This window comes from Microtus oregoni, unplaced genomic scaffold, assembly GCF_018167655.1.
Source record: "Microtus oregoni isolate MIOR12 unplaced genomic scaffold, Mior012 000091F_ref0000469, whole genome shotgun sequence".
Classification (NCBI taxonomy): domain Eukaryota; kingdom Metazoa; phylum Chordata; class Mammalia; order Rodentia; family Cricetidae; genus Microtus; species Microtus oregoni.
The window spans coordinates 1,145,585-1,172,581 of record NW_024544600.1 but is presented as its reverse complement, the minus strand read 5'-3'; the positions used below and the strand labels follow the sequence as shown (position 1 = coordinate 1,172,581).

Here is a 26,997-nt window from a genome sequence, read left to right as displayed (position 1 = left end):
ATGGCTCAGAGGTTAAGAGCATTGCCTGCTCTTCCAAAGGTCCTGAGTTCAATTCCCAGCAACCACATGGTGGCTCACAACCATCTGTAATGGGGTCTGGTGCCTTCTGGCCTTCAGGCATACACACAGACAGAATATTGTATACATAATAAATAAATAAATAAATAAATAGAACAAAAACCCAAGAGAAGCCAGGTTAGAATACATAACATCCATGGGCCTACTTACTGGGAAATAACCAGAGTATCAGAATAATTGGAGGTATAGATAGATGGCTACAACATTGAGAGACAGAGGGTTTCTGCCCTGGGCACTGAGTCTCCTGGTACTAACTCCTCAGCTTTTTGGATAATCTCAGGGAAAAACCAACAGAACCAATTGATCCTTTTGCGTGCTTGGCCGGGGGTGGAGGTGTGTGGGGGGGGGCGGGGGGGGGGGGGAGACGGGAGGGGGGCGGTGGTGGTGGTGGTGTAGCTAAATCTAAAGGAACTACAATTCCCAGAAGGACTTGCCTCTTACTACGTTTCTATTGGTCGGTGCCTGTTACCACGAGCCAATAGTAAATGAGTTCTTTAAAAGGTGCCAAAATGGCGCTGCCTACGACGTAGATCCCGGTTTTCCGGTAGGCTTAAATTTGGGGAAATGGTGAATGAAAGAAGGGGGAGAATTACAGCTTCAGGGCTGAGGAAGGTAGAGGAATTGGGGAATGGGTATATATGGGAGTTGGGGTGGTAGTGGTGGGGGACACAGCTAGGGCGAAGGGCATAGTTAGGGAACCGGAGCGGGCTTTGAACCCCTTTGACACACCTTCTGTCCCAATTCAAGGAAATATTGTTCAGAAGGGAAGAGGGTGACAGAATCTCCACCTTGCCACCTCCATTTCTACTCTTAGTTTTTCTGTCTTGCTTAAGTCTTCCCGAATTTCCCTTCTATTTATCTCTCCCTTATTTTTTTTTTTTCCTCAGAGCTCCATCTCTCTTCTGGCTCCATTTATTTATTTATTTATTTATTTATTTATTTATTTTTGGATTTTTCGAGACAGGGTTTCTCCTAAGCTTTTGGTTCCTGTCCTGGAACTAGCTCTTGTAGACCAGGCTGGCCTCGAACTCCCAGAGATCCGCCTGCCTCTGCCTCCTGGGATTAAAGGCGTGCGCCACCACCGCCCGGCTTCTGGCTCCATTTTTAAACTCCCGCCTCGCCACCGGTCTCGCCTCCTTGGAGTGAAATCATGAAGGTGGTGAACCTGAAGCAAGCCATTTTGCAAGCCTGGAAAGAGCGATGGAGCGACTACCAGTGGGCAATCAACATGAAGAAATTCTTTCCGAGAGGAGCCACCTGGGACATTCTCAACCTAGCAGGTATCCAGTGCAATGGGGAAGGACGGGTGGGAGTGGTAGGCCCAGGAAAGATGTTACCACTCAGTCTTTAATTTCCCGTGCAGACGCGCTCCTGGAACAGGCCATGATTGGACCGTCCCCAAATCCTCTCATCCTGTCCTATCTGAAATACGCCATCAGTTCCCAGGTAAACCTTTCCATCCCCTGGCTTTTGGAGGTAAAACACCAGGAGAACAGTTTTCAGTTTAGGCTTGCTTTCTTACAAAGTTAACCCTTCATTTTATGATGAACATTGCATTCTTTTGCTCTTATTGTATACATTTACAATTAAAGCTTTTCAAATTTATATAATTATGGGGACGGGCATGTGGGAGTAAGAAGACAATTCTGTGGCGTCAAGTCTGTTCTTCCCACCTTCATGTAGATTCTCTGGGGATTTGAACTTATGTCAGCAGGGTTGCATGCCAAGCACCTGCACCCGCCGAGCCTTCTTAGCAGCCCCTTGTTTCTATTTTTGAGACAGTGTCTTATGTAGCCCAGGTTGGACTTAAATTCCTGATTTTTCTGCTACTACTTCCCATAGTTTGGGAGTGGGTGGTTGCTGATAAACCAACCTGGGATCCGGACGTACTAGGCAAGCATTCCATATTTGAGTTGTAGCCCTACCCTAGTATTTCAGACAATAACAGGCCCTGGGGATTTGGTCCTAGCACACAGGGAATGTAGAAAGTGATGCAGGCTCGCTAATCATTGATAGGATGGATTTGTGGTATGGTTAGGACAGAATATGGAAATGATGGAAGGAGGGCTTGGACACGATCCCTGCTCCTTTCTGAGCAGCCAGGGAAGGTGTTCTAGAGGAAGTGATTTTTTTTTTTTTAAAGATTATTCATTTTATTACTTAATGTGTGTGAGTGTTTTTCCTACAAATATGTCATGGTCAGGCAGTGCCTGTGGAAGGCAGAGAAGGGTGTTGGGGTCCCTGGGACTGGAGTTACAGACAGTTGTGAGCCGCCATGTAGGTGCTGAGAATCAAACCCAGGTCCTCTGGGAGAGCAGTCAAGTGCTCTTAACCTCTGAGCCATCTCTTCAGCCCCTAGGAAGTGATATTTAAACGGAGGTCTTGGTAGTGAGTTGGAGTTAGCCACACAGATTAGTGAGGCAGAGGGGAGAAGTAGACACAGGCTGGGAGAGAGAAATCACAAGACATTCGTTACTGAAAGTAGGGCTGGAAATAGAGTTCACGGGTAAAGCATTTGCCTAGCATGTACAAGGCCCTGGGTTTTCTCCCCGGTGCCACAGAACTGAAGGTCATGTGGCATTGCTGCACCAGAGCTGGGCTCGGCACAGATGTTCTGTTTAGGTGTATCGTACACATACTTGATGTCATAGGGATTAAAACAGAAATGTAAGGCATGTTGTCCAGAGGTATGGATGTACCTGAGTTAGGAGAGTGCTTGCCCAGCATGGACAAGGTCCTGGGTTTTTTGTTTTTTGAGACATGGTCTCTTCACATAGCCCTGGCTGGCCTCAAATTTACTGTGTAAACTAGGCTGACCTTGAATGCACAGAAATTGCCTCTGCCTCAAATTCTGAGATTAAAGGTGGGAACCAAGGTCCTGGCACAGTGTGTGCTTAACCCCAGCAGGAAGCAGGTCAGAAATTCAAGGTTATCTGTGGATACCTAATGAGTTTGCGGTCACCCTCAGAGAGAGAGGTATATGTTTTTTATTTGTTTTGCTTGTTTTTTGAGACTGGGTTTCTCTGTGGCTTTGGAGCCTGTCCTTTGTAGACCAGGTTGGCCTCTAACTCAGAGAGATCTGCCTGCCTCTGCCTCCCGAGTGCTGGGATTAAAGGCATGCGCCACCACTGCCTGGTTTGAGAGGTGTAAATTTTAAAATAACAGTAAAAGGCCAGACACACCTTCAATCCCAGCACCCAGGAAGCAGAAAAGGTGAACTCTGTGTGAGTCTGAGGCCAGCCTGCTCTACATAGTAAGTTCTAGAACAGCCAGGGCTACATAAAGAAATTGTCTCAAACAACAACAACAAACAAACAAACAAAAAACCTCAAAGCAAAACAAAATGAAAAAATAGTAACAATGAAAATAACTGTATTTTCCAAACTAGTGAGGAGATTGGCATCATTTTAGTTTTGCCAATCTGTGTAATGTCTCACTTAATATTACTAAATTCTCCCATGAGCTTCTTCATTCAGTGCCTGCAATGAGGCTGCCTGTCTTGACATATAATAAAAGTCTGATTTCACATATCAAACATTTGATTTGAAAAGGAATAATTTTTTTTAATGGTTTTTCAAGATAGGGTTTCTCTGTTTTGCTCTGGCTGTGCAGGAACTCATTCTGTAGACCAGGTTGACCTTGAACTCAGAAATCTTCCTGGCCAGCCTCCACCTCTGCCTCTCCAGTGCTGGGTTTAAGGGCGTGTGCCACCAATGCCCTGAAAGAAAGAATTATTTTAAAAATAGATTTAACTTTTATTTATTAGCATTGTTTGTGTGTAGCTGGGTGCAAGTGGGCATGCATGCCGTCGTGCCTGTGTTGCAGTCAGAAGTCATGGGTTGACTTTTTTTTCCCCTTCCACCATGAATTCTGGGGCTGGAGTTCAGGTTGGGTTATCGGGCATGCGCCACAAACACAATCTCCAAACCGTTCTGCCAGCATGCAGAAGAGGTATTTTAGTAAGTTTTCAGAGATGGATGTTCTTTGTTACTTTTTTTTTTCTTGAGACAAGGTCTCTCCATCAAGCTCTGGCTGTCCTGAAACTCACTCTGTAGCCAGGCTGGCCTCAAATCAGAGACCTACCTATCTCTGCTTTCCAAATGCTGGGACTAACGGCGAGCACCACCATGCCTAGTTTGTTCTTTTTTTCTATACTAAACTTAACAGGTACTGTGAGCACCATTATTGATGACTTTGTACAGTTACATCAATCCTTTGGTCTCTCTTGCACTTTTATTCCTAGTGCTGGGGATCCAGTCTAGGAACTCAGACGTACTAGGTGAGTGAGTGCTCTACCACCTGGATACACCTCAATGGCCCTTTTGTACTTTGAATGGATTTTTTACCAAGGCATAATTGTTTGTTTTGAGACACTCTCCCTGTGTAGTCCAGGTTGGCCTCAGCCCTCCGGATGCTAGATTACAGCTGTGCTGAAGCTTTGGAGCATTGCACACAATGCTTGCAGCATCATGAAATGGTCCTTTTGGAACTGTAGCTGAGGTACACAGATAATCTAGTTCTTACCACATTTAACTATACTATATCTTTTTATTTATTTATTTATTTATTTATTTTTCGAGACAGGGTTTCTCCGTAGCTTTTGGTTCCTGTCCTGGAACTAGCTCTTGTAGACCAGGCTGGCCTCGAACTCACAGAGATCCACCTGCCTCTGCCTCCCGAGTGCTGGGATTAAAGGCGTGCGCCACCACCGCCCGGCAACTATACTATATCTTTATGCATCATCAACTCTCTGGGACACTCTACTGCACAGCTATGAGAAAATTGAGCAAGGATGTAAATTATACCTTAGTAATATTTTTAAATTATTTGACAGCCGGGTGGTGGTGATGCAAGTCTTTAATCTCAGCTCTCAGGAGGCAGAGACAGGCCGACCTCTAAGAGTTGAAGGCCAGCCTGGTCTACCGAGTGAGTTTCAAGACAGCCAGAGATACACAGAAAAACATTGTCTCAAAAAAAAAAAAATTCTTCTACTTTTATTTTGTGTATGTGCGTGCGTGTGCCTGCACCATCACATACACATGGAAGTCAGAGGACAGCTTTTGGGAGTTGATTATCTCCTTCAACAGTGGTCTTAGGTATCAAACTCGAGTGTCAGGCTTGGCAGCAGTAGCTGCCCTTATCTGCTGAATCATCTGCTCTGCCTTGTTTAACCACAGCTGGGGCTTCCAGTCCCTCTAAAATGGTGTTGGGAACTCTAAGGGTTCCTTGAATCATACCTTGAGTTCTGCTGGCTAGGACTTCAAGGAAAGTGCTGTATTTCAATTTGTTTGTTTTGAGACAGGATCTCACTCTTTTTAGTTCAGCCTGGCATTATACTCATGGCAATCCTTCTGCCTTAGCCTCCCAAACATGGGGATCACATTTGTGAATCACCGTGACTCTGGTAGAAAAGGGATTTCGAGAAGTAGAGGTCAGGTAATACGGACCCCATGGCCATGTGAGGAGTGTGGACTTTATCCCACAGTGGTGAGTCGTCACCGAGGGAGTTTTAGAACGAGAAATAGGGTTTTAAGATTTTTATTGGCAGAGAGTGCCCAGTGGATAAAGAAGTATGAGAACTGGAGTTCAGATCCCCAGAACCCAAGGAAATGCTGGGTGAGCATGGCAGCCTGCCTGTAATTCCAGCGCTTGGAGGGCAGAACTGCCATGTCCTGAGCTAATAATAGGCCCGCTAGCTGAACCTTATCAGTGAGTATGGGTTCAGTTGGAAGTCCTGCATCAAGGAGTCAGGTGGTGAGCTGTCGCTGGACCTCAGCCTCAGGCTCCACATGCATGTGCACATACATGCATGGATAGCAGCACACACAGGAACACACATGCATATGCACACACACCATGTACACACGAGGAAAACAATTTTGTATGTGTGTTATATAATGTTCCCTGCTTACTATAATTTAAGTTGCTTATAATTTGTTTTTACCACGGTAATCATTGGACCATGAAACACCCTTTTACACATTTACCTGCATATCTGGGAAAATATCTCTAGGATAAATACTTAAAAATGTAACTTCTGGCTTGGTAGTGTTGGCATGTACTTTTAATCCCGGCACTCAGGAGATAGAGACGGGTATTTTTGGGTTTGAGGCCAGCCTAGTTTACATGATGAGTTCTAGGACCGCTAATGTTATTATACAGAGAAACCCTGTCTCAAAAAAAACCACAAACAAAAAAAGATTCTATCACTTTACACACCTACCCCCATAGTGTGTTTGTTGTTGTTCATGGCTGGGAACTGAACCCTTACCTTACATGTGTTAGGCACCTACTCTACCAGTGAGCTATTCCTCCAGCCCCTCTCCATTATATCTGGTAGTGTTCCCCTAGCCCTTCGCCAGTGCTGGATACAATCTTTTATTTTTTGGTCTTTCGAGACAGATTTTCTCTGTGTAAGCCTTGGCTGTCTGTTATGGAACTCTGAGATTAAAAGCATGAGTAACCATCACCAGATCTCAGGTTATTTTTATATGTGTGTGTGGTGTGTATATGTGCATATATATACCAATATGTGGGTGCCTATTGAGACCAGAAGAGGGTGTTAGATCCCTTGAAGCTAGAGTCGTGAGCTATCATATGGGTAAGGAGGATCAAACCTAGATGGTCTGGAGGAGCCACTAGGGCTCTTAACTGGTGAGCCATTTCTCCAGCCCCAGTATTGTCATCTTTATTATATACATTAATTTTTTTCTTTTGTTTTGATTTTTGAGACAGAGTTTCTCTTTGTAGCAGCTCTGGCTGTCCTGGAACTCGCTTTTCAGACCAGGTGACTTCAAACTCAATTGAGATGGTCCTGCCTCTACCTCCCAAGTGCTGAGATTAAAGGTGTATACCACCGCTGCCCAGAAAATTGAAAATTTGCTTTGTTTTTATGGGGGGGGGGCAGAGTCTCAGAATGTCGTGACCAGGCTGCCTGGAACTTGCAGTGGTTTTCTTGCCTCATCCTCCAAGTGCTGAGATTAAAGGTGTGTGCCACCACTGTCCAGCTTTTTTCTGTTTTTGTTTTGTTCTTTTTTTTTTTTTAGACTGGTTTAATGTGGCCTAGGCCTTGGACTTACCGTGTCATCCTCGATCTAAGTGCCAGGATTTCAGGCCTGAGCCTCTTTGCTCAGTTTCTGCTGCCAGACCTGGTGACTTGAGGGGAGTGAGGGACGTTTGATAGCTTATAGTGTCATGAGGAGAAAGAACCAGAGTGGTGTGGCTGTGAGGGCAGCGGATGATTCCACCCGTGCGGACTGTCTGAGGAGACCGTCAGAAGGAGGCGGATTTATGCCTAGAACTTAGGAGTCTAGATGTGAGCTGTTGGCTTAGAAATGCGTGGTCACTTTCTGTTCTGACGGATTCTGGAGATAAGCCACCAAAGGAAAGAAGGGGTTGTTTGGGCTACCACTGGCCAACTTTGTCATTTCTACACAGTGATGAGGCCGAATAGCAGCTAGAAGGGTGCCCAGGGATTGCTCACATCTTGGTAGCTAGGAGGAGGCTGGGGACAAGTACAGCCTCTCAGAAATGTGCCTCTCTTCCTCCAGCTAGGCCCCACCTCAGAAGTTTTCACTCCCTTCCAGTCATGCCATGCTGTCAGTTTACGAGTCCACGTATCGATTAATCTGCTAGCTGGGAGCCAGCCTGTCAGCATAGTCATCTGTGGGGACAGATCCTAGCCAGTGGTCAGACTCGGATAGTAATGGGGGATGCGGTCATGATGGCACTGCTCGGGGAATGTGGGCAAGAGAAGTGGTCCATAACAAATTCCTGAGCACCTAATCATCTGTCAAGAGCACATGTAAGAAATAATCCGAAGAGAGTAGAGAAAAACCATAAAGATACATTTAGTGTGCTAAGAAAAGAAAGGTTGAAAGTCAGGTGTCACCTGCTGCCAGGAAGCTGGGCTCCATCAAAAGTGAGCCCGTGGGTTTAACAGCAAGAGTTTGTTGATGGCTTTATGCAAAGATTCATTCAGGGGTCAGGACAGAAGTGATTACAGTGTGAAGAGCAAGCGGAGGGTGTAGAGGTAGAGACAGTAGCGAACTCCGTGTCTGGAGAGAACAGAGAAGGTAGTTAAATGGGAATGTGGGGTCTGTGGGAAGCTCTCTCTGAAATAGAAGACTCTTAGGATGTATAATAACGTATAACTGACGAGAATGGCAAGCTGGAGAAAGACTGCAGAGAATGTACGTGGCCTGTCAAGTGCTGTGCAAAATTAGTAATGTATTCTTTCTTCGGAGTTAAGAGGCTCTTTGGTCCGGTGCTGAGCCGGGAGAGGGCACTTGGGAGTGGTTGGGGTGTTGAATATGAAGAAGAGCAGGAGGATTAGACAGCTGCAAGGTCACCCTGGGCTAGCCACGGGTGCAGACGCCAGCCTCTAGCCTCGAGGACTTGTGTCAGCTCCAGCATGTAGTTGGTAGAATTGTTAAGTCTGGAGCGGACTTATGTGCTCCTGGGAGAAGCAGGTCACCTTATGGTAAGTGCTTTCAGGTGTGTCAAGGGCAGCCCTAAACTGATATACTTGGAAAAAATATACAGAATTCACCATCATAATTAATGAAGGCCATTAATTCATTTTGACTAACGCCCTTGCTAAGAGCACACATACACAGTTGGGAGTTTCTCTCCTTGGTGTGGGGTCCAGATTTTTAAGTTGCACCATCCAGCTCCCCCTACAGGTTGGCATCCAGCAAGACTCAGTTCTTCTCCAAGCTTTTGCTATGGGGACCTGGTTATAAATAAACAAACACCAGCCTGGAAGGGCACGGTCATTCTGCCCAGGCAGGCTCCCAATGGTCTGATCACCGTCAGACACTGGCTTCAGCGTCACAGTGTATCCTGCTGCCGGTGGCTCGGAATGCTAATTGTCTGTATTTTGCTCCTGTTCATCCACGAGTTCTGGCTTAAAATGTCTGATCCGGTCTGCCTAGGTGACTTGCCCGCACTCTGCAAGCGCATGGTTGTTGTTATTGCACTGCTGAGGACTGAACCCAGGGCCTCATGCATTCTGGGCTAGCGCTCAACCATGGAGCTACTTACAGCCCATCCTGCTGAGCTAAGAGTTTAAATTCACTCAGAACAAACTATTTCTTTCAAACTGATTGTCTATGGTGACGAATGTATTTTACTAACAAATATGTTGCAAGGTAAAAAATTTTCAGACTGCATCTCCTTGATATCATTCAGTTACCTGAAGCAATGAAAACTTCCTGAGAACAAGGCCCTAGGCCTGCTGCTAGGGAAACAGAGGAATTTAATTTATTATATCTGTCCGCAGCGAATTTACTGTCTAGGCAGAATTTATAAAAATGAATCTTGGAAGTACCAGTTAAATGAGATCTCATGATGAAATAACTTTGAAGGCTGTTGATTGTGCACCTCAGGGAAGGGGCACATGTATGCCAAGGGTGCATGTGTGGAGGGCAGAGGACAAACTGGTAGGAGTCAGTTCTTCCAGCTTTGGGTCCTGGGGGTTGAACTCAAATCATTAAGTTTGGCAGCAAGAGTCTTTACCCACTGAGTCGTCTCTCATTGTTTATAAATACATTATGGTTTTGAGAAGTCTCACAATGGGGATGTATGTATTTATGCATTTTGTTTGTTTCTCTGTGTAACCCTGCCTGTCCTGGAACTCACTCTTGTAGACCAGGCTGGCCTCGAACTCACAGAGTTCTGTCTCCCTTTGCCTCCCAAGTGCTGGGACTAAAGGTGTGCACTACCACACCCAGCCATATGTTTTTAATTCAGGTTTCTAAAATTTATATTATACGTAACGTGTGTGTGCATGTGAAAAAAATCATTCCCTGCCTTTTTCTTTATTTTTGTGTTTTTCAGTGCTGGGGGTGGCAGCTAGGACCTTCAGCTTCAGTCTGAGTCCATGCTCTCACCACTGAGCATATCACCAAACTCTGTGACGCTTCTTCATGTCTAGAAGAAGCTTTGGAGCAAACTGGCCCAATATGATTTCCCCAGTAAAGAAAGTGCTCTTTCTGTGCTGAATGACGCTGTAGCCACCAGCGCTTGAATTGAGAATAGTATGCCTGAGGAATTGAAATTCATTTGTGGGCCAGAAAGACGGCTCAGAGGTTAAAAACACTGGCCACAGGCCAGGCATGGTGGTGCATGCTTTCAATCCCAGTACTTGCGAGGCAGAGGCAGATCTCTATGAGTTTGAGACTAGCCTGGTCTGGTCTACATCGTGAATTTTAGGACAGCCAAGGCTACACAGAAAACCTGTCTTTTTTTTTTTTTTTCTTTTTTCGAGACAGGGTTTCTCTGTGGTTTTGGAGCCTGTCCTGGAACTAGCTCTTGTAGACCAGGCTGATCTCGAACTCACAGAGATCCGCCTGCCTCTGCCTCCCGAGTGCTGGGATTAAAGGCGTGCGCCACCACCGCCCGGCTCAGAAAACCTGTCTTTAAAAAAAAAAAAAAAAAAAAACGAAAGAAAGAAAAGGAAGAAAGCTGGCCACTTCTTCCAGTTCTAGGGGATCCCATCCTCCTTCTGATTTACAGGGCAGTGCATGGGTGTGACACAAATGTACATGCAGGCTAAACACCCTTACACATCAAATACAAGTTTAAAATTAAGTTTAAAAAAATAAATGATTTGTTTGTTTTGCAGTATTGTGATGAAACCAAGCCCTTGAACATGTTAGGCAAGTACTCCCTCATTGACCTACACACCCAGCACCAGGAACCAACATTTTAAATTATTTTGGTTTTTGTTTTTAAGCCTGGCTCTTACTATGTAGTCCAGACTGACTTAGTATTTACTATGTAGCCCAGGCTGGCTCTGGCCTATACAGCAGTCCCAAGTGCTGGCTTTGCGGGTGTCTGCCATCTTAATTACCTTTTGTTAGTATAGCTTTGGCAGCAGCTTCAGGAAGTGGCTAATTTAGGGGTGTGTTTTGATTTATTCATTCTGTAAACATCAGGATTATGGCAGTCATTGAATAAAGTAATCCCCTGATCGAGTGAAGGCTGTGTAGGACGTGTTTGCCACTCCTCCTTGCCCCAATAAGATCACACATGCCCTTTATTGTTGGCTCAGGGTTTTGCTATGATGTTCAGACTGACCTCAAGTTTAGGTCTTAGCCTCCCACGTAACTGGAACTATGGGGCTATCACTGTGTCCTTCAAGGTCACTGGTGCAGGAGCTTGAACCCTGGGTCTTGCTCACCTAGGCAAGTACTCCAGGCACTTTCTTGCTCAGCTGCAACCTCTGTCTTCTCGACAGAAGTAGTAGTTAGTGCAGAAGCTCAGGACTAGTACATGTGCGTGCGCACCACCTCTGCTTCTGACTGTATTTAGGGCACACGCTAGGCCGGCACTGACCACCAAGTGAATCTTCAGTTCAGCAGATTCTCACTTTTCAGCCCTGCCTAGCTGGCGTGAAGCTGAGTTTGGGCCCTTCCCCTACACAAAAAGGTTATAGAAATAAAGCAACAGGCCGGGCGGTGGTGGCGCACGCCTTTAATCCCAGCACTCGGGAGGCAGAGGCAGGCGGATCTCTGTGAGTTCGAGACCAGCCTGGTCTACAAGAGCTAGTTCCAGGACAGGCTCCAAAACCACAGAGAAACCCTGTCTCGAAAAACCAAAAAAAAAAAAAAAAAAAAAAAAGAAAGAAAGAAATAAAGCAACATTGCCTTCACTCTCGGTGGCTCTTCTGCCCACTAGTGGCCAACTAAACCTTGCTTCTTTCTGAAAGTCCTGTTATGTGGATGCCATTTTCAGTGGGTTTGATAGAAACAGGAACAAAGACAACAGATAGCATAATTGTGTGTCTCTTCATGAGCTGAGGAAGCCTCTAGAAGGGACTGGCGATTCAGAGCTGTGGCATTTCATTTATGCATGAGTTTGCCCCTCCAGTGGACGCCTGTCTGACTGCCTTGTCTCTCCCTCCAGATGGTCTCCTACTCGTCTGTACTCACAGCTATCAGTAAGGTAATGACCATGGCCACTGAGGAGGTCCTGGGAATTGGGAACTCACTTCCACATGGAGAGAATGCTAGTCTGAAGCCCGTGGCTGGAGGGAGAAGTAGGCCTGCGCACACACTTGTTGCTTGTGAGACTTGGGGTTGACTAGGCAATGTTGTAGCCTCTCCCTTGTTCTTTCCCCAGTTTGATGACTTTTCCCGGGACCTGTGTGTCCAGGCTTTGCTGGATATCATGGACATGTTTTGTGACCGACTCAGGTAAGAGATGGGGAAGCTTAGAACATTTCATTGTTCTTTCAGTACTGAGGAAAAGCCCATAGTCTAGGAGACAGGGTGAGACCAGCTGTGGGTTCCCATGTTTCTTCTCCGCACCTGCCCACCCCAGTTTCTCTACCCATTCCTCACTTCTCTGTTAGGAAGAGCAGGTTTAAAATCTTGTCTAGTGGAAGCTGGCTGGACTAGGTGGCTTACGCAGGATCCTGCCAACTTTCCAACTCTGTCCCCTTGTAGGGGAGTGCCAGAGACTCTGGGGAACATTGGTGTGGGTTGGATTTCAGCTTTTGGAATAGATACAAATTTTCATCCTTTTCTGGGTAGTTGCCATGGCAAAGCAGAGGAATGCATCGGATTGTGCCGAGCGCTTCTTAGCGCCCTCCACTGGCTGCTGCGCTGTACAGCCGCTTCTGCAGAGCGGCTCCAGGAAGGACTGGAGGCTGCCACTCCAGCCGCTGGGGAAAAGCAGCTAGCCTTGTGCCTGCAGTGCCTGGAAAAGACCCTCAGCAGCACCAAGAACCGAGCTCTGCTACACATCGCCAAACTAGAGGAGGCCTGTATGTCCCCTGACCCCCTGCACCCTGCCTGCTGCTACTTCTGTGGCTGGTCCTTTGAGAGGGGAGAGGCAGGATGCCATCCCACTTCTTTCTAGAAGGATCCGGAATCATCCCACTTCCTTTTTTCTCTCCCCATAAGCATTGCATACATCCCAGGGACTTGGGCAGGGTGGCACCCGAGCCAATCAACCAACAGGTATTTACTGAGCATTCTTGTGTGCCCAGCACTGTGCCAGATGCTGGAGGTGGGGGAGGGAGGGCTACCAAAGGAGCATGTGGCAGGGTCCCTGCCCTCAGCAAGCTTCCACACTGGTGGGGGAGTAAGACTCGAATGCCATGCACCTGGAGGACATTCAAGGACAAGACAGGCATGTCGTCTGCTCTTGTCTATCTCCATGTTTCTCGTCTAGAAGCAGATGACGCAGGTGTAACCTGGAACTCAGATTAAGCTCAGCGCCTGTCTGTCAGGACTGTTACCTCTGAACTCTAGTTCCAGAGCCTGAGAACAGGCAGATCGAGGGAAGGATTTCAGCAACTGAGGCCTGAGGCCACAGTCTTGCTTAAGCCCCAGTGGCTAAGGCCACCTAAGGGCCTCCTGTTTTCCATTGACATGAATGCTACAGTGGGTGACACCATGTCTTCAGGGCTCAGTTGGAGAGCTTGTTAGGGGATTAGTCTCTATTTACCTCTCAATCGCTTCCCCTGGGAAAAGTCCACAGAAGAGTGATCACTGTGTTAGACTGGGCTGCACTGACAGTTTTTCTTCGTCTGTTTCTTGTTAGTGTTGGCAGTGCCTTGCCTTCTTGAGCACTTGATAAATGTTTATTGGTAGAAAAGTAGATGAATACTTAATGGACCTCAGGTCTTGGTTGTTCTTTTCTTACCTCTGTGCTACATGGAGGTTAATTGGCTAGCTGGTGCCATCATTCATCATCTGACCTTTGGAGCTGTAACTAGGATAAGTGACTAGCAATTAGATGCCGAGTGTGGGCACTTAGGAGCGAAGCCAGGGGGCTAGACCAGTTAGGCACACTGTTAAGAGAGCAGATACCCATGTTGGCAAGGTGTTTAGAGCTAGCTTCCCTAGAACAGACCTGATTGCTGCTGTGAGACTGGCCTTCCAGGGTGGCCTCTGTCCCTGCCTGGCCGCTGGACTCTACCCCACCCCATTGCCGTGTGTCTCCGTGTGGATAGTCCCTGGAAGTCAGGCCCTTGCTATGGTTTCTAGAGTGCTCTGTCCCATGTTGCCTGTTACCCTTGTAGAAACAGTGCATGTTGCCCTCAGGACCCTGCCTCCACATCCTCCTCAGAGAAAGCCTGCTGTGTGATTTCATGGGCCCAGGGTCGAGGAGTTTGGGGCCATGCCCGACTTCTCCTTCCCATCATGTTTCTGCCTTGCTCCTTCCCCGCCAGCCTCCTGGACTGCCATTGAGCATTGCCTTTTGAAGCTCGGGGAGATCCTGGCCAATCTCAGCAACCCCCAGCTCCGGAGCCAGGCCGAGCAGTGTGGCACTCTTATCAGGAGGTTAGGTTTCTGAGGGCAATGGGAAGGTGGGGTACGTGGTTTCTTCAGTCCCTAAGCTGCCCCTGTGTATCTGTCTCCTCAGTATCCCCATCATGCTGTCCCTAAGCTGCCCCTGGGTATCTGTCTCCTCAGTATCCCCACCATGCTGTCCGTGCACTCAGAGCAGCTGCACAAGACTGGCTTCCCCACCATCCACGCGCTGATCTTGCTTGAGGGCACAATGAACCTGACCGGGGAGATGCAGCCCCTGGTGGAGCAGCTGATGATGGTGAAGCGCATGCAGGTGGGTGTGGCCTTTCAGGGAAGGAGGGAAGAGCCTGGTACTAGAGAGGAATTAATTTCCTCTTGATTCCTTAGTGGAACAGATGCTAGTCATGCATTTTTGTCATCTGACCTCATGATCCTGGTTCTGAGCACTGGCGCTGGAACCCAGTCAGCCCCTAGAGCCTGTGGAAGGAAGCCAGGATCTGGGCAACCCCTCACACCTCCTTTGTGGTCTCTCCACAGCATATCCCCACCCCCCTTTTTGTCCTGGAAATCTGGAAAGCCTGCTTTGTGGGACTCATTGAGTCCCCCGAGGGTACGCAGGAGCTGAAGTGGACAGCGTTCACCTATCTCAAGGTACTTGGTGACATGGAAACAGCAAAGAGAAATAGCAGCATGCTGGACCTTTGCCCCGGTGTCCCCTTCTGGCATTTAGTCCAACCTGCTGAGTCTCTGGCACAGACCCCAACTGACCATTTTCTCTGTGTCTCGGCTGGTTTAGCTCCCAGGGGCTCTGCTGTTTGCCCAGCTCATCCTAAATCAGATTGGTTCAGGGCAGCTAGGAGAGCCAGGACAGCGGCCCTGACCCCCTCTGAACCACAGTTCTTCCCTTGTTGAGGTGGCAGAAATGGGAGACCCCATGTCCTGTAGGCCAGGTGGCGGCAAGTGTTTGAGTACCCATGGGCACTGTCGGCTGTAGTGCTGCTACTCCAGTGCCCACAGAGGGGAATGGGGCGTGTCCTGTGGTACGAGGCAGAGAAAGGACATTGATCTTCCTTCTTTCCTCCTTCATGTCCTAGATTCCACAGGTTTTGGTGAAAGTGAAGAAATATCTTCATGGGGAAAAGGTGAGTTAGAGAATAAGGTGAGGGTACGGGAGCAGCTAAGGATGGACATTTGTGGGTGGGTCTCTCAGGCTGCAGCTGAGTGATAGTGTGTTATGCCCAGAGGAAAGCTGTGTGTGCCTGGGAGCATCAGTGTTCTTCCTTGCACATGCCCTAGAGCCCTGTGGTGGCTGAGGCTGCCTGCCTTCCACCCCATTGGCCAGGGTAACCACGTGGAGAGTGGTGCCTCCACCATCTCCCCACCAGGTTCCTAGGGGCTGGTGGGGGTCTCAGCCTGCTTCCTCGCTTGCTGAGCAAGGTGTTGATGTGAGCCTGCACTCGGGCTGGGCTGGGCAGGAGCTGGAGAACATAGAACCCAGGAGGGAGTTTCTGAATCCTTGCAGGACTTCACTGAGGATGTCAACTCTGCTTTCGAGTTCCTGCTGAAGCTCACGCCCTTGTTGGACAAAGCTGACCAGCGCTGCAAGTATGAGCCCCTGTTCACCCAGTTTGCTGGAAGGTGTTCCAGGTCCTTCCCTGCTCTGTGCAGATGAGCTGCAGGAAGCTCTGTCTTCCTGCTGGACCCTTTTGGCAGGGGTGGGAGGCAGCAGGCTCATAGGTACTAAGCACCGAGAGCCTTTCTACCTTTGGGTGTTTGAGTTTTCTTCACCGTGAAGGAGTGGGGAAACTGTGTAGACCTTGTACCCCTTGTCTCTAGCTCTCCTTTTTCTTCCTTTGGCTTTCCCCACAGTTGTGACTGCACAAACTTCCTGCTCCAAGAGTGTAACAAGCAGGGGCTTCTGTCCGAAGTCAACTTTGCCATCCTTGTGGGCAAGCGGTACGTTGTGAGCCCCTTGGGCTGCCTGGGGCCCCTTGATCTCCCTCTCTCTTGCCAGACTGGTTTCTGGTGCCTTTCCCTTCCTCTCTGAAGTCTGAGTAGCAGTGACTGAGACGGTCCTGGGGCCAGGGAGCAGGACCATGGAGCAGAGTTTCATACTTGGAGCTGCTGCTCTCTGACTCACCCTTGTTTATGAGCAAAAGACAAAGAGAAAGCCTTAGTCTCCCTTTCATCTTAAAGGATGGTGGAATGATAACGACAGATTGAAATGATCGTGATATTGGGTACACTTTCAGTCATAAACTTTATCCCAACTCAAAAGAGTCTTTGTTTTTTGCTAAGGGTTAAGCCCAGAGCGTTGTGCATGTGAGGCCGATGCTGGGGGACCGAGTTACACCTCCAGCCCCAGGTTTCCTGTGCTTCCATCTCTCTGCTCTCGTTTCTGGAGTTGGATGAGAGATTTCTTTCTTAAAAGGCAGATTCTCATTATGTAGCTCTGGCTGGCTTCAAATGCAGAGGTCTACCTGCTTCAACCACTTGAGTGGCTTGAGATTAAAGGTGCAAAACCTAGTGGATTAGAGACTGTCAAGATATTTTTCTTAACCACATATGGTAGTTCACACCTATGATTTTATTCTTGAGAGGCTGAAGCAGGAGGATTACCTTGACTTCAAGGTCACCTTGAGCTACAGTGTGAGATCTGTCTCCAGAAGAATAAGAATCCTCTTTGTTTCTGTTTTCTTCTCTGGTTGTGGCCATAGCACTGCAGATCGGGACCCCCAGCTAAAATCATCAGAAAATGCCAACATCCAGCCCAACCCTGGGCTGATCCTCCGGGCAGAGCCCACTGTCACGAACATCCTCAAGGTATGTGCACCTGCCTGTGGACTCCCTCTCTTCTTTTAGCTTTCGTCTACTTCCAGGTAAATAAACTGGGCCCACAGACCGGTCGCTATGCTGTCTGGCTTCTATGCTGGGCTCTTGTGGGAGTGGGAAAGGAGGAGGCCACTGAAAGCTGGCCTTAGTTGCCCTTCCGCTGTGTCTTAAGTGCTAGGGTTGGTGACTACAGACACCACCCCCCATGAAGACACAGAAGGGAAGCTCCCAACAGATCCTCCCCCACCCCAGTGTAGCTGAACACAGAGCTCGCAGTGAGCAGAGATTTCTGCAGCGATTGTCCTGTAGGAGCCAGGAAGTGACAGGTTACGTTTAAAGGGGCAGTGTGCCTGTCAGGGACCACACACAGAGAGAAAGTGTGGCTAGGCTGAGTCTGGGGGTCTTCAGTGTCCTTCACTGACTTTCTGTCCTGTCCCCAGACAATGGATGCTGACCACTCCAAGTCCCCAGAGGGGCTCCTGGGAGTGCTGGGACACATGCTGTCCGGGAAGAGCCTGGACTTGCTGCTGGCTGCTGCTGCTGCCACTGGGAAGCTTAAATCCTTTGCCCGAAAATTCATCAAGTGAGGAGAGCTGTGCCCTGATGAGGAATGGGAGGGCGTTTTAAGGGAGGGGTGCCTGGGGTCCGGCTCCCTTGGGGTGTACAGGCCAGGGCAGAGCATCCTCACTAGAAACAATGACAGAAGGTTCATTTGACTGAGAGCTCTTCAGCCGGAGGTGAAATAAAGATGGTTGATAAGATAATGAGGCATTTGATTGAAGAGATGGCTCAGTGGTTAAGAACACTGGCTGGGACCTGAGTTCAGTTCGCAGAACCCACGTGACAGTTCACAACTGCCTGTTGATTCTAGTCTTGGGATTCAGCACCCTCTTTTAGCCTCAACAGGATCCTTTTTTGTTTTGTTTTGTTTCCAAGACAGGGTTTCTCTGTGTAGCCCTGGCTGCTTGAAACTTACTCTGTAGACCAGTTTGGCCTCAAACTCAGAGATCCACCTACCTCTGACTCCCAAGTGCTGGGATTAAAGGCGTGTGCTACCACTACCCAGCTAATACAGGGTTCTTAAATTCTGTTGCTTTGAAGGGGGTTACTTAGAGTTTGACATGTGGAACATGGTTCCATTCTGGGAATCTTACAAATCTTTTGCAGCAGGGTCTCACTGCGTAGCCCAGACTGCTCTCAAGCACACCATGTTTTAGCCCCTTCTGTGCTGGGAGCGTAGATGTGAGTCACCATATTCTTCTGTAATTATAACACTTTTTGTATTTAGCCTATAATTCAGACTCTGGTGACCACCCTTCTGAAAGTGTAGCGTCCCTCACTCCCACTCCTGTCACTCAGCTCTTGTCCTGGGTGACGCCACCTGTTTCTGTTTCTCCCGCAGTCTGAATGAGTTCACTACCCATGGCAGTGGAGAGAGCAGTAAGTTTGCGTGCATCTGCAGATCCCATCTGCACTGAGGCAGGGAGGAATGGAGGGGTCACCTTTGCTCATCTGGGGAGGCAAGGTTTGCCAAAGCCATCCCACCTTTCTGTACCTGTACCATCTCAGATGGGTTTGGGTTCTGGAACTCCAAGGAAGGGATGATGTTCTAAGTAAGACCCAAGAAAAGGATTCTGAGCCTCAGAGCTTTGAAGGACCCACTTGGTCTCTGACCTTCCTCTGGGAAATCCTGAGCTGGGGTGTAGCCTCCATGCCTGCCTACTATGCACGAGGCCTTCTGTCCCCAGCACCTCCTCATCTGGACAGGGCTTGGGTGCCTGCCCTGGGCTGAGAGGTTGGTGTTCTTGCCTTTCCCACAGCAAAAACAGCTTCTGTTCGTGCCTTGCTCTTTGACATCTCCTTCCTCATGCTGTGCCACGTAGCCCAGACCTATGGCTCAGAGGTGAGTGAGATGAGATCTGGGGCCATTAAGAGTCACCACCTGAGTGGGACAAAGAGGAGGGAAATGATCAGTAACTCCCTTACTTACCCTTGCCTCCATTGATCTCCCAAGCCAGCAGGTCCTATTGGCCTGAAATCAGGTGCCTCCTACGTCAGTGGGTACCCAGCTTCCCAAGCCCTCTAGTGACACATTCATACTGACCGCTAGGTGGCAGCACAACTCCCTGTCTGCCTCTCCTGGACAGATTTGTCCTTGGAAAGGGAAAGGCAATGGGGGAGGGTTCTGAGGCCCAGTCCCTGGGCTCAACTCTGGCAAGAGCCACACCCTCCTCTCTCTTAACCTGAAGCCTCTCTGTCTTATCTAGGTGATTCTCTCCGAGGCAAGTTCAGGAGAAGAAGTCCCCTTCTTTGAGACCTGGATGCAGACTTGCATGCCTGAGGAGGGCAAGATTTTGAACCCTGATCACCCTTGCTTCCGACCAGACTCCACCAAAGTAGAGTCCTTGGTGGCCTTGCTCAACAACTCCTCAGAGATGAAACTAGTGTTAGTGACCTAGGGCTGACCTTGGGGTAGTAGGGGGGCATTCCAAGACCCTTTCCCCACAACCTGTCTCCAGCTCTCTTGTAGTGAAGTTTGTCCTACCCCACCCTCTCTGTAGACAGATGAAGTGGCATGAAGCCTGCCTGAGCATTTCCGCAGCCATTTTAGAGATCCTCAATGCCTGGGAGAATGGGGTTCTGGCCTTCGAGTCCATCCAGGTGAGCCTCTCTTGTCTGTGACACAGGGCCAGTCATTGAGAGCATTATTTTGCATGCAAATCAATCCTCAACAATCAACAACAGAGATCGTGTTTTGGTATTAGTCTTAGAATGCTTTTCTTAGCCACTTCCTTCTTCCTAGTTATCTTTTAGAAAATCAAATTTGTGTTGTAGAGGTATGGAATGTACTTTGAGATTTTACACGTGATCCCCAGCCACCCCTAGAGGCCATGGGAATGACAGCCAGGGGGAGGCAGAGCGTCCCTCAGTCATTCTCCTGCTCCCCACAGAAAATCACCGATAATATCAAGGGAAAGGTATGCAGTCTTGCGGTGTGTGCTGTGGCTTGGCTTGTAGCCCATGTCCGGATGCTGGGGCTGGATGAGCGTGAGAAGTCGCTCCAGATGATCCGCCAGTTGGCAGGGCCACTGTACAGTGAGAACACCCTGCAGTTCTACAATGAGAGGTCAGTACCTGCCCCACCCTTCCCGGTCCCTGCAGGTGTGCGGTGAGGAGTCAGCGCCTCCAGGGTCCGGGTCGGGCATCCCACTCCGGTGCTGTCAGCCTTTACCTTCCCAAGGTAGCTGCTCACCAAGCCACTTCCGTCTGCGTCTGCCCAGCCCACCTTCTTAGCAGCTGAGCTGGTGCACTTTCAGAGCAGCTGGACTGCCACTCACTTTTCCCTTTCCCCACCACTTCCTCCCACTCTTACCCATGTAGTCATTCGCCTGGCTCAGCAGATTTTTGGTGTGTGTCTTTGTATCGGGAGTGTTTTAATCCTGGACCGCCCCTGTGTGGGAAATACAGACCCCAGGCAGCTTGACGTCTGTCCTCAGAGACTCCAAGTTCCAGGAAACTAAGCTGAGGTGGAAGAGCAAAGGGCTTAGGTGGCTGTGTCACTGTCGAGGAACTCTGAGCCATCTGCAGTTTTTATAGCTGCCCTCCCCCACCCCCAGCTGTCCTGGTGACCATGTCAAGTACTGGCTCTTGAGGGACTTCCGCCTCTCTGAGTTCAGTCGGATCATTCACTCCACTATTAAGTTGTTTGGCTGTTGGTTTTTAAATGTGGCAAGAAGCACGTAATAGAAAATTGACCATTTCAGCTGTGTTTATGTGTGTCGTTCAGTGTATGGGATCTGTTGGAATTGTGAAATAGACCTCCAGACGTTTTTCATTTTGTATATCTGGGCCTTTTACCCAGTAAGCGTTGTCCAACCCCCTTCTCTCAGTCTCTCTGAGTTTGGCTACGCTAGATACTTCATCATACTAGAATTACATAATACCTGCTTTCTCATGACTTTACTCAGCGTACTTTCCTCAAAATCATTCATATTCTACCATGGGGCAGGATTTCCTGCCTCCCCTTTTTTGGTGGGGGTGGGGTGAGGTGGGGGGGTGGGGACGAATTTTTTGAGACAGGGTTTCTCTATGTAGACCTGGCTGTCCTGGAGCTTGCTCTGTAGACCAGGCTGACCCTAAACTCAGATCTGAGGCTGAGTGACATCGGATGTGTGTGTCCCTCCTGGCCACCATCCTCACTCAAGGGGCACTCAGGGAGCACCGCTCTGAGTGTGGGTGCTGAGACAGCTCACAGGTAGCCACTTGGATGGTTTCTGAGCAACACGTGGAAGGAAACACAGCTGAAACCAGGTTTGGGGAGGGCCTGTAAGGTCACATCTCTCCTTGCTTGTGGTACATTGGCTTTGACATCATCCATCTCAAGCGTGTATGTGCGTATGCACGTGTACACACATACACGCACGCATGCACACACGCACATGCGCAGTGGAATCCGGGCCCCCTTGTGCAGGTGGCAGAGGGCTCTAGTAGCCTCAGTGTCCCTGTGTTCCAGACAGTCCAGACCCCCGCCGCCGTCATAGCCCCAGATGTTCCTCAGCATTTTCCTGGCTATGAACACTTTGCCCCACTACCCAGGGCCGGGAAGAGTTCTGGGGAAGGCCCAAGGGCTCCTCCTGGAAGTTACAGTTTACTTTGGGAGGAGGCCAAGGCTGGGCGGGACCCCTGCCCCCAAGTACTCAGCTCAGGGGGAAGTGATTGTATTTATTTATGACTCTGATTTGGCAGAGCTCAGGCCTGGGGGTTGGGAGAAGTTGGAAGGGGAGAGGGAGGAACAAAATCTGAATAGATGGATGGAACCTGTAAAAGAAGACAATCACTGCCCTTTGCCTCTTCTGGGCTTCATGCCCAGCAGGTAAGCTCTCCATCAGTAGTAGGTTATATTGTTGTGTCTTCCCCTAGTGTTAGTGGGTCTAATTCCTCAGCTGTGTTTCCGTAACCTAATTCTGGGGGTAATGCCTGCATGAATCCTCCTTGCCCCCAGGGTGGTGATTATGAACTCAATCTTGGAACACATGTGTGCGGACGTGCTTCAGCAGACAGCCACACAGATCAAGTTTCCATCCACGGGTGTGGATACGATGCCCTACTGGAACCTGCTTCCTCCCAAGCGCCCTATCAAGGAGGTACTGACAGACATCTTTGCCAAGGTATTGGAGAGGGGCTGGGTGGACAGCCGCTCCATCCACATCCTCGACACCCTGCTGCACATGGGCGGCGTCTACTGGTTCTGCAACAATCTCATCAAGGTACTTGGATGTGGACAGCTGTGTAGACTGGGGCCGTGGGTGTCTACGGCTGGGAGAGGCCAGGCTTCTTGGAGAGGTTACTGGAAGCTGGGTGGTCCCTTGGGGAGACAGAGGTAGGGGCCTCATCTCAGAGAAGCACCTTCAAGTTGGGGTTGATAGCACCTTTGGCTGTAGAGATGGCAGAGTGTGAGAACCCCAGGGTTCAGGTGTGCAGTGCCTCAGCCGCTGCTTGCCCACTGCCCAGGAACTGCTGAAGGAGACTCGCAAGGAGCACACACTGAGGGCAGTACAGCTTCTCTATTCCATCTTCTGCCTGGACATGCAGCAAGTGACCCTGGTCCTGCTGGGCCACATCCTGCCTGGCCTGCTTACTGACTCCTCCAAGTGGCACAGCCTTATGGACCCTCCTGGCACTGCACTAGCCAAGTAGGAGTCTCCAGAGCCTTCTGGTGTGCCCCCTTGAAACCCAGACATCCAGGCACCCCAGGCCAGCTGCCACCTCAGGAAGCTAGGCTGTGGTGGGGGGCTGCCAAGCGGTGGTAGTGGGAAGAGCTTGTTCAGCATGAGCACACACAGCTTCCTTCGGGACCCTCTTAACGATGCCTTTTTTCTGGACCCCTTTACCAGACTAGCTGTGTGGTGTGCCCTGAGTTCTTACTCCACCCACAAGGGACAGGCGTCCTCCCGCCAGAAGAAGAGGCACAGGGAAGACATTGAGGTAGGCCTGCTGCCTCAGTCATGTGTTTATTCAGCAGACATTTTCTGATTATTTCTAGCTGAGAGCTACCTTCACAGGCAGAGGGTGGGGCCGAGGTCAGCGTGTTTGGTCATGTGATTGGTCAGGATCTGGGGGAGTGGCTCGAGTGGGCCCCTGAGTATCCTTGATGAGGGTCCTTTCTGCACACTAGGGCAGAGATTGGGGTGTGGGAAGGGTCACCGCTGGGGTTGCTAGTCAAGGACTAGGAAGCTCACTCCTCTTCACTCAGATCTGACTTCCAGCCCTCTCCAGTCCTTGGAGACTTGGGAGGTTGGGTGTGTGATAGTGACTCCCCACCCCCAGGACTACATCAGCCTCTTCCCCGTGGAAGACATGCAACCTTCGAAGCTTATGCGACTCCTGAGCTCCAACGAGGATGACGCCAACATTCTATCGAGTCCCAGTGAGCACTTGAGAGATCACGGGTTTGCTAGGACCCACTCATCCCTAGGGACCTGCCTTGGTTCCTAGATGGCGGCAGTGTTTGGCTGTCAGACAGTGTGGTGTGGCAGGAACTAGCACCTCTGTCACCTAGTGGATGCTCTGGTGCCTTCTGGTGGGGACAGGGTTGCCACTCTCCATAGTACCTGAAGCTCTCCTCCAAGGCCCCTCTCAGTCCCACAGTTATCCCTCTCTTGTCATCAGCTAAAGAATGACAAGACACAGTGAGTTCACTGCCTTGGCGCAGCACGTACCATTGACTCACTTACTCTGCCTTCCTTCTAACCCAGAGACATGCCCTGTGGCTGAGAACAGGCCCCGCCAGGCTGTGGCCTGGGGCTGCCCTCCCGCCTTCCTCCCCAGAGGACAGCCCGTGTTGTCCTTTCCTTGCTGGCAGGTTTCCTTCTGCCAAGTCTTTGTATGGCGTCCAAGTTTACCTGTTTTCAGAGTTTCTCCTGAACCTACAAGTTTCTCTGTAGTCTTTTAGGGACCAGGGAGCCAGCCACGTGCTTGTGCAAAGGAAAGATGCTGATTGGTCGCCTCCAACCTTAGCCAGGCCCTTAGCAAACATCGTGTATCTGTAACATGAACTTTGAGTGGGATGGGCAGCTTCAGCCACACAGAGTACCAGGATTGGCCCCTGACGGTGCTCAGCAGGGCTAGTCCTCCCACCTATTCTCCAGATTCAGGCTCTTCTGTGCCCCGCATGTGCCAGACTTCCTGATGGTAGGGGACAGGAAATGCTCCCCTAGAGCTAGACTTTACGCAGCACCCTCTCTGCCACTCCACAGCTGACCGCTCCATGAACAGCTCCCTCTCGGCTTCCCAACTCCACACAGTCAACATGAGGGACCCTCTAAACCGAGTCCTGGGTAAGTCCTGCCAGCTGCACACATCTGCAGACTGAGCTAGAAGGAACCCTCTCGTCAGAGGCAGGGAGGCATCTACCAGAGGGTTCCTCTGGGCCCCTGATATCCTGCTCCATTTCCACATGCCTCCTGCTCCCTCACTGCTGACTGCCCCCTTTCCTCCGTCTTCCCCTGTGCCTACTGCCCTTGGCCTTCCTGTGTGAGCTCTTACTGCTCCTTCCCCCGCCTTGGTCCCCTTCTTCCTCATCTGACTTGTTCTAGAACTCAGCTATCTTGTTTCCCTCTGCACAGCCAACCTCTTCCTGCTCATTTCCTCCATCCTGGGCTCACGCACAGCTGGCCCCCATACCCAGTTTGTGCAGTGGTTCATGGAGGAGTGTGTGGACTGCCTGGAACAGGACAGCAGGGGCAGCATTCTGCAGTTCATGCCCTTCACTACTGTGAGTGTCCCTGCTGGAGCCAGGAGCAGGGGTAACCTCAGGAGAGAAGGGAGGGAGGGAGGACTTCCCCCTGGGAGGCCACACCCAGGAGCTACCTGTGTTCATCTTTTGTGGCAGGTATCAGAACTGGTAAAGGTGTCTGCCATGTCCAGCCCCAAGGTAGTACTGGCCATCACAGACCTCAGCCTGCCCCTGGGTCGGCAAGTGGCTGCCAAAGCCATCGCTGCACTCTGAGGAGCTTGGAGTGGCCTGGAGGGGTCCCAGCCCCAGCAACCCAGCAGGGAGAGTGAGGATGAGCCCAGGTTGCCCCATCCAGTAATGCAAGAATGCTTTCTCAGCCTGGGGCCCTTCCCCATTCCTGTCCTCTACTCACCGTGTCCTACCACATCTCCCAGTTCCTTCTGTAATTTTCTGTCCTTTCGACCAGTGCTCAAAGACTGTGAGCAGTCCTAATGGTCGCCCCAATTCTTTGTTTGCTTTTTTTTTTTTTTTTGAGACAGGGGTTGTCTGTGTAGCAACTCTGGCTGTCCTAGAACTCCCTCTGTAGACCAGGCTGGCCTCAAACTCACAGAGATCCGCCTGCCTCTGCCTCCCGAGTGCTGGGATTAAAGGCTTGCGCCACCACCGCTCAGCCAGTTGCACCAATTCTAGGAGTAGCTGAACTCTAAGGAGGGACTTTGTAGGGCCACAGTGTGTATATAAATTTATTTTTATAACTCACGAGGGGGAGTCCCTCTTGGTTCGTTTGTAAATAAAGATCCTTGTGGCTCCTGTGACTATTGAGTGCTATTGGCAGGTTTACTGCCTGGGTGGGGACTGTTCTTTTCTCTGAAGTCTCTTGTGTTGTGGCTAGGGAGGGGCACGGTCCTGTGGTGCGAGGGAGAAGGCATGGAAGGCCAGGCATTGTCTACAGGCCCCACTGGAATGATGAGGGGTCCGCAGCCTTCCCCACTGGAAGCGGGAAGTTGTGCTGAAGGGCCCTGTGCTGTGCTGTGCTGTGCTGGGCAGAATGTCTCCTCCGCAGTCACACTCCACCCTCTGGCCCAGAGTTCACTGCGTGTTCCTTCCAGAAGATTGGTGGAGGGATGCGAGTCCAGGGACATGGACCTGTGAGGCTGTGGGAGGGGATGGTGCTGGGGCTTTGAGGAGCCAGTGGTGTGGAGAGTTTTGGAGGGCTGCAGAGGAAGGTGCCTGGGTCGGCCTGGTTGGGGAGCCCCATGCACAGGGGAGCCTGCAGCTGACCTTCAGCTGCAAGTGTGCCTCCAGTTTGCTCTTCCAGACACCCCACCCTTCCAGACCTCTTCAGCTCAGGAGCTGAGCCAAGTAGGGAAGTGCTCCAAGGGATGACAGCAAGGGGACAGAGCTCACTGAGAGAAAGCCAGCGCAGAACTGGAGTTCTGACCCAGCTTTCTGCCTGTAAAAGGCATGGTATCATTCTCGCGGGCAGACGCTTTGTGGAGAGCTCTTCATAGCGGTGAAGAGACATTGTGTGCACGTGTTCAGTATGCCCAAGCTGCAGCTCATCTGCCCCCATCACCGTGCCCCCTTCTCCCGCTGACTCATGATCCATCTTCCTCAAGAAGCTCTGACTTTGAAGGCAAGTGTGCATTTCCACTATTGTGTCCCTGTCACTTAGGACGTACAGAGTGGCACCCAGACCAGTCAGTCCCAGCCCCGTCCTCTCCTGCCATCCACCAGCCCCTGGACAGGCATCAGCCAAACCCAAGAAGGAAAAAGGACTTTTACTGGATGCAGACACTTTATTCCTCAAGCTTGGTTACAGTGAGCAAGTGGGGCTTAGAGGGAGTTTAGACAGGTAGGCTTCCCTCTATGCTGTGCCCTCCCGGGGGGGGGGGGGTCCTCCTGCCTTTTCTCTCTCACCCCCCCTCCCAGCCCAGGAAGGCCCTAACAAAGAATCCAGTAAATTCCAGGGCCAAACCTGGCTGCCTCTGCCGCTTTGGGGACAGGGAAACATGCAGCGTGTGGTGAGCAGAGCAAGGGATACAAAAACCCAGTTTGGGAACACTTCTGTTTAAATATTAAACA

General features: G+C 50.0%; 1 protein-coding gene and 1 non-coding gene across 3 annotated transcripts; both read left to right on the top strand.

Moving 5' to 3' along the window:
* Positions 1-1,055: 1,055 nt before the first annotated feature.
* LOC121442500 (mediator of RNA polymerase II transcription subunit 24) lies at positions 1,056-25,727 on the top strand. 2 transcript variants are annotated; one of them, XM_041644096.1, is made up of 26 exons: positions 1,056-1,358; positions 1,442-1,524; positions 11,989-12,027; positions 12,205-12,278; positions 12,618-12,850; positions 12,990-13,046; positions 14,264-14,375; positions 14,508-14,658; positions 14,883-14,996; positions 15,440-15,487; positions 15,868-15,950; positions 16,215-16,301; positions 17,063-17,168; positions 17,618-17,760; positions 18,580-18,617; positions 18,998-19,080; positions 19,445-19,623; positions 19,739-19,838; positions 20,129-20,304; positions 22,180-22,444; positions 22,689-22,870; positions 23,072-23,162; positions 23,505-23,604; positions 24,434-24,514; positions 24,803-24,951; positions 25,069-25,727. In XM_041644096.1, the coding sequence occupies exons 1-26, from the start codon at positions 1,229-1,231 to the stop codon at positions 25,183-25,185; spliced, it is 3,021 nt and encodes a 1,006-aa protein (XP_041500030.1). In that variant the 5' UTR covers positions 1,056-1,228; the 3' UTR covers positions 25,186-25,727. The 2 variants fall into 2 exon arrangements, with proteins under 2 accessions (XP_041500030.1, XP_041500031.1); XM_041644097.1 differs by lacking the exon at positions 12,990-13,046.
* On the top strand, positions 18,763-18,866 carry LOC121442526. The gene has a single exon (XR_005973567.1). It is a non-coding gene; the product is annotated as a small nucleolar RNA SNORD124 (small nucleolar RNA).
* Positions 25,728-26,997: the final 1,270 nt, after the last annotated feature.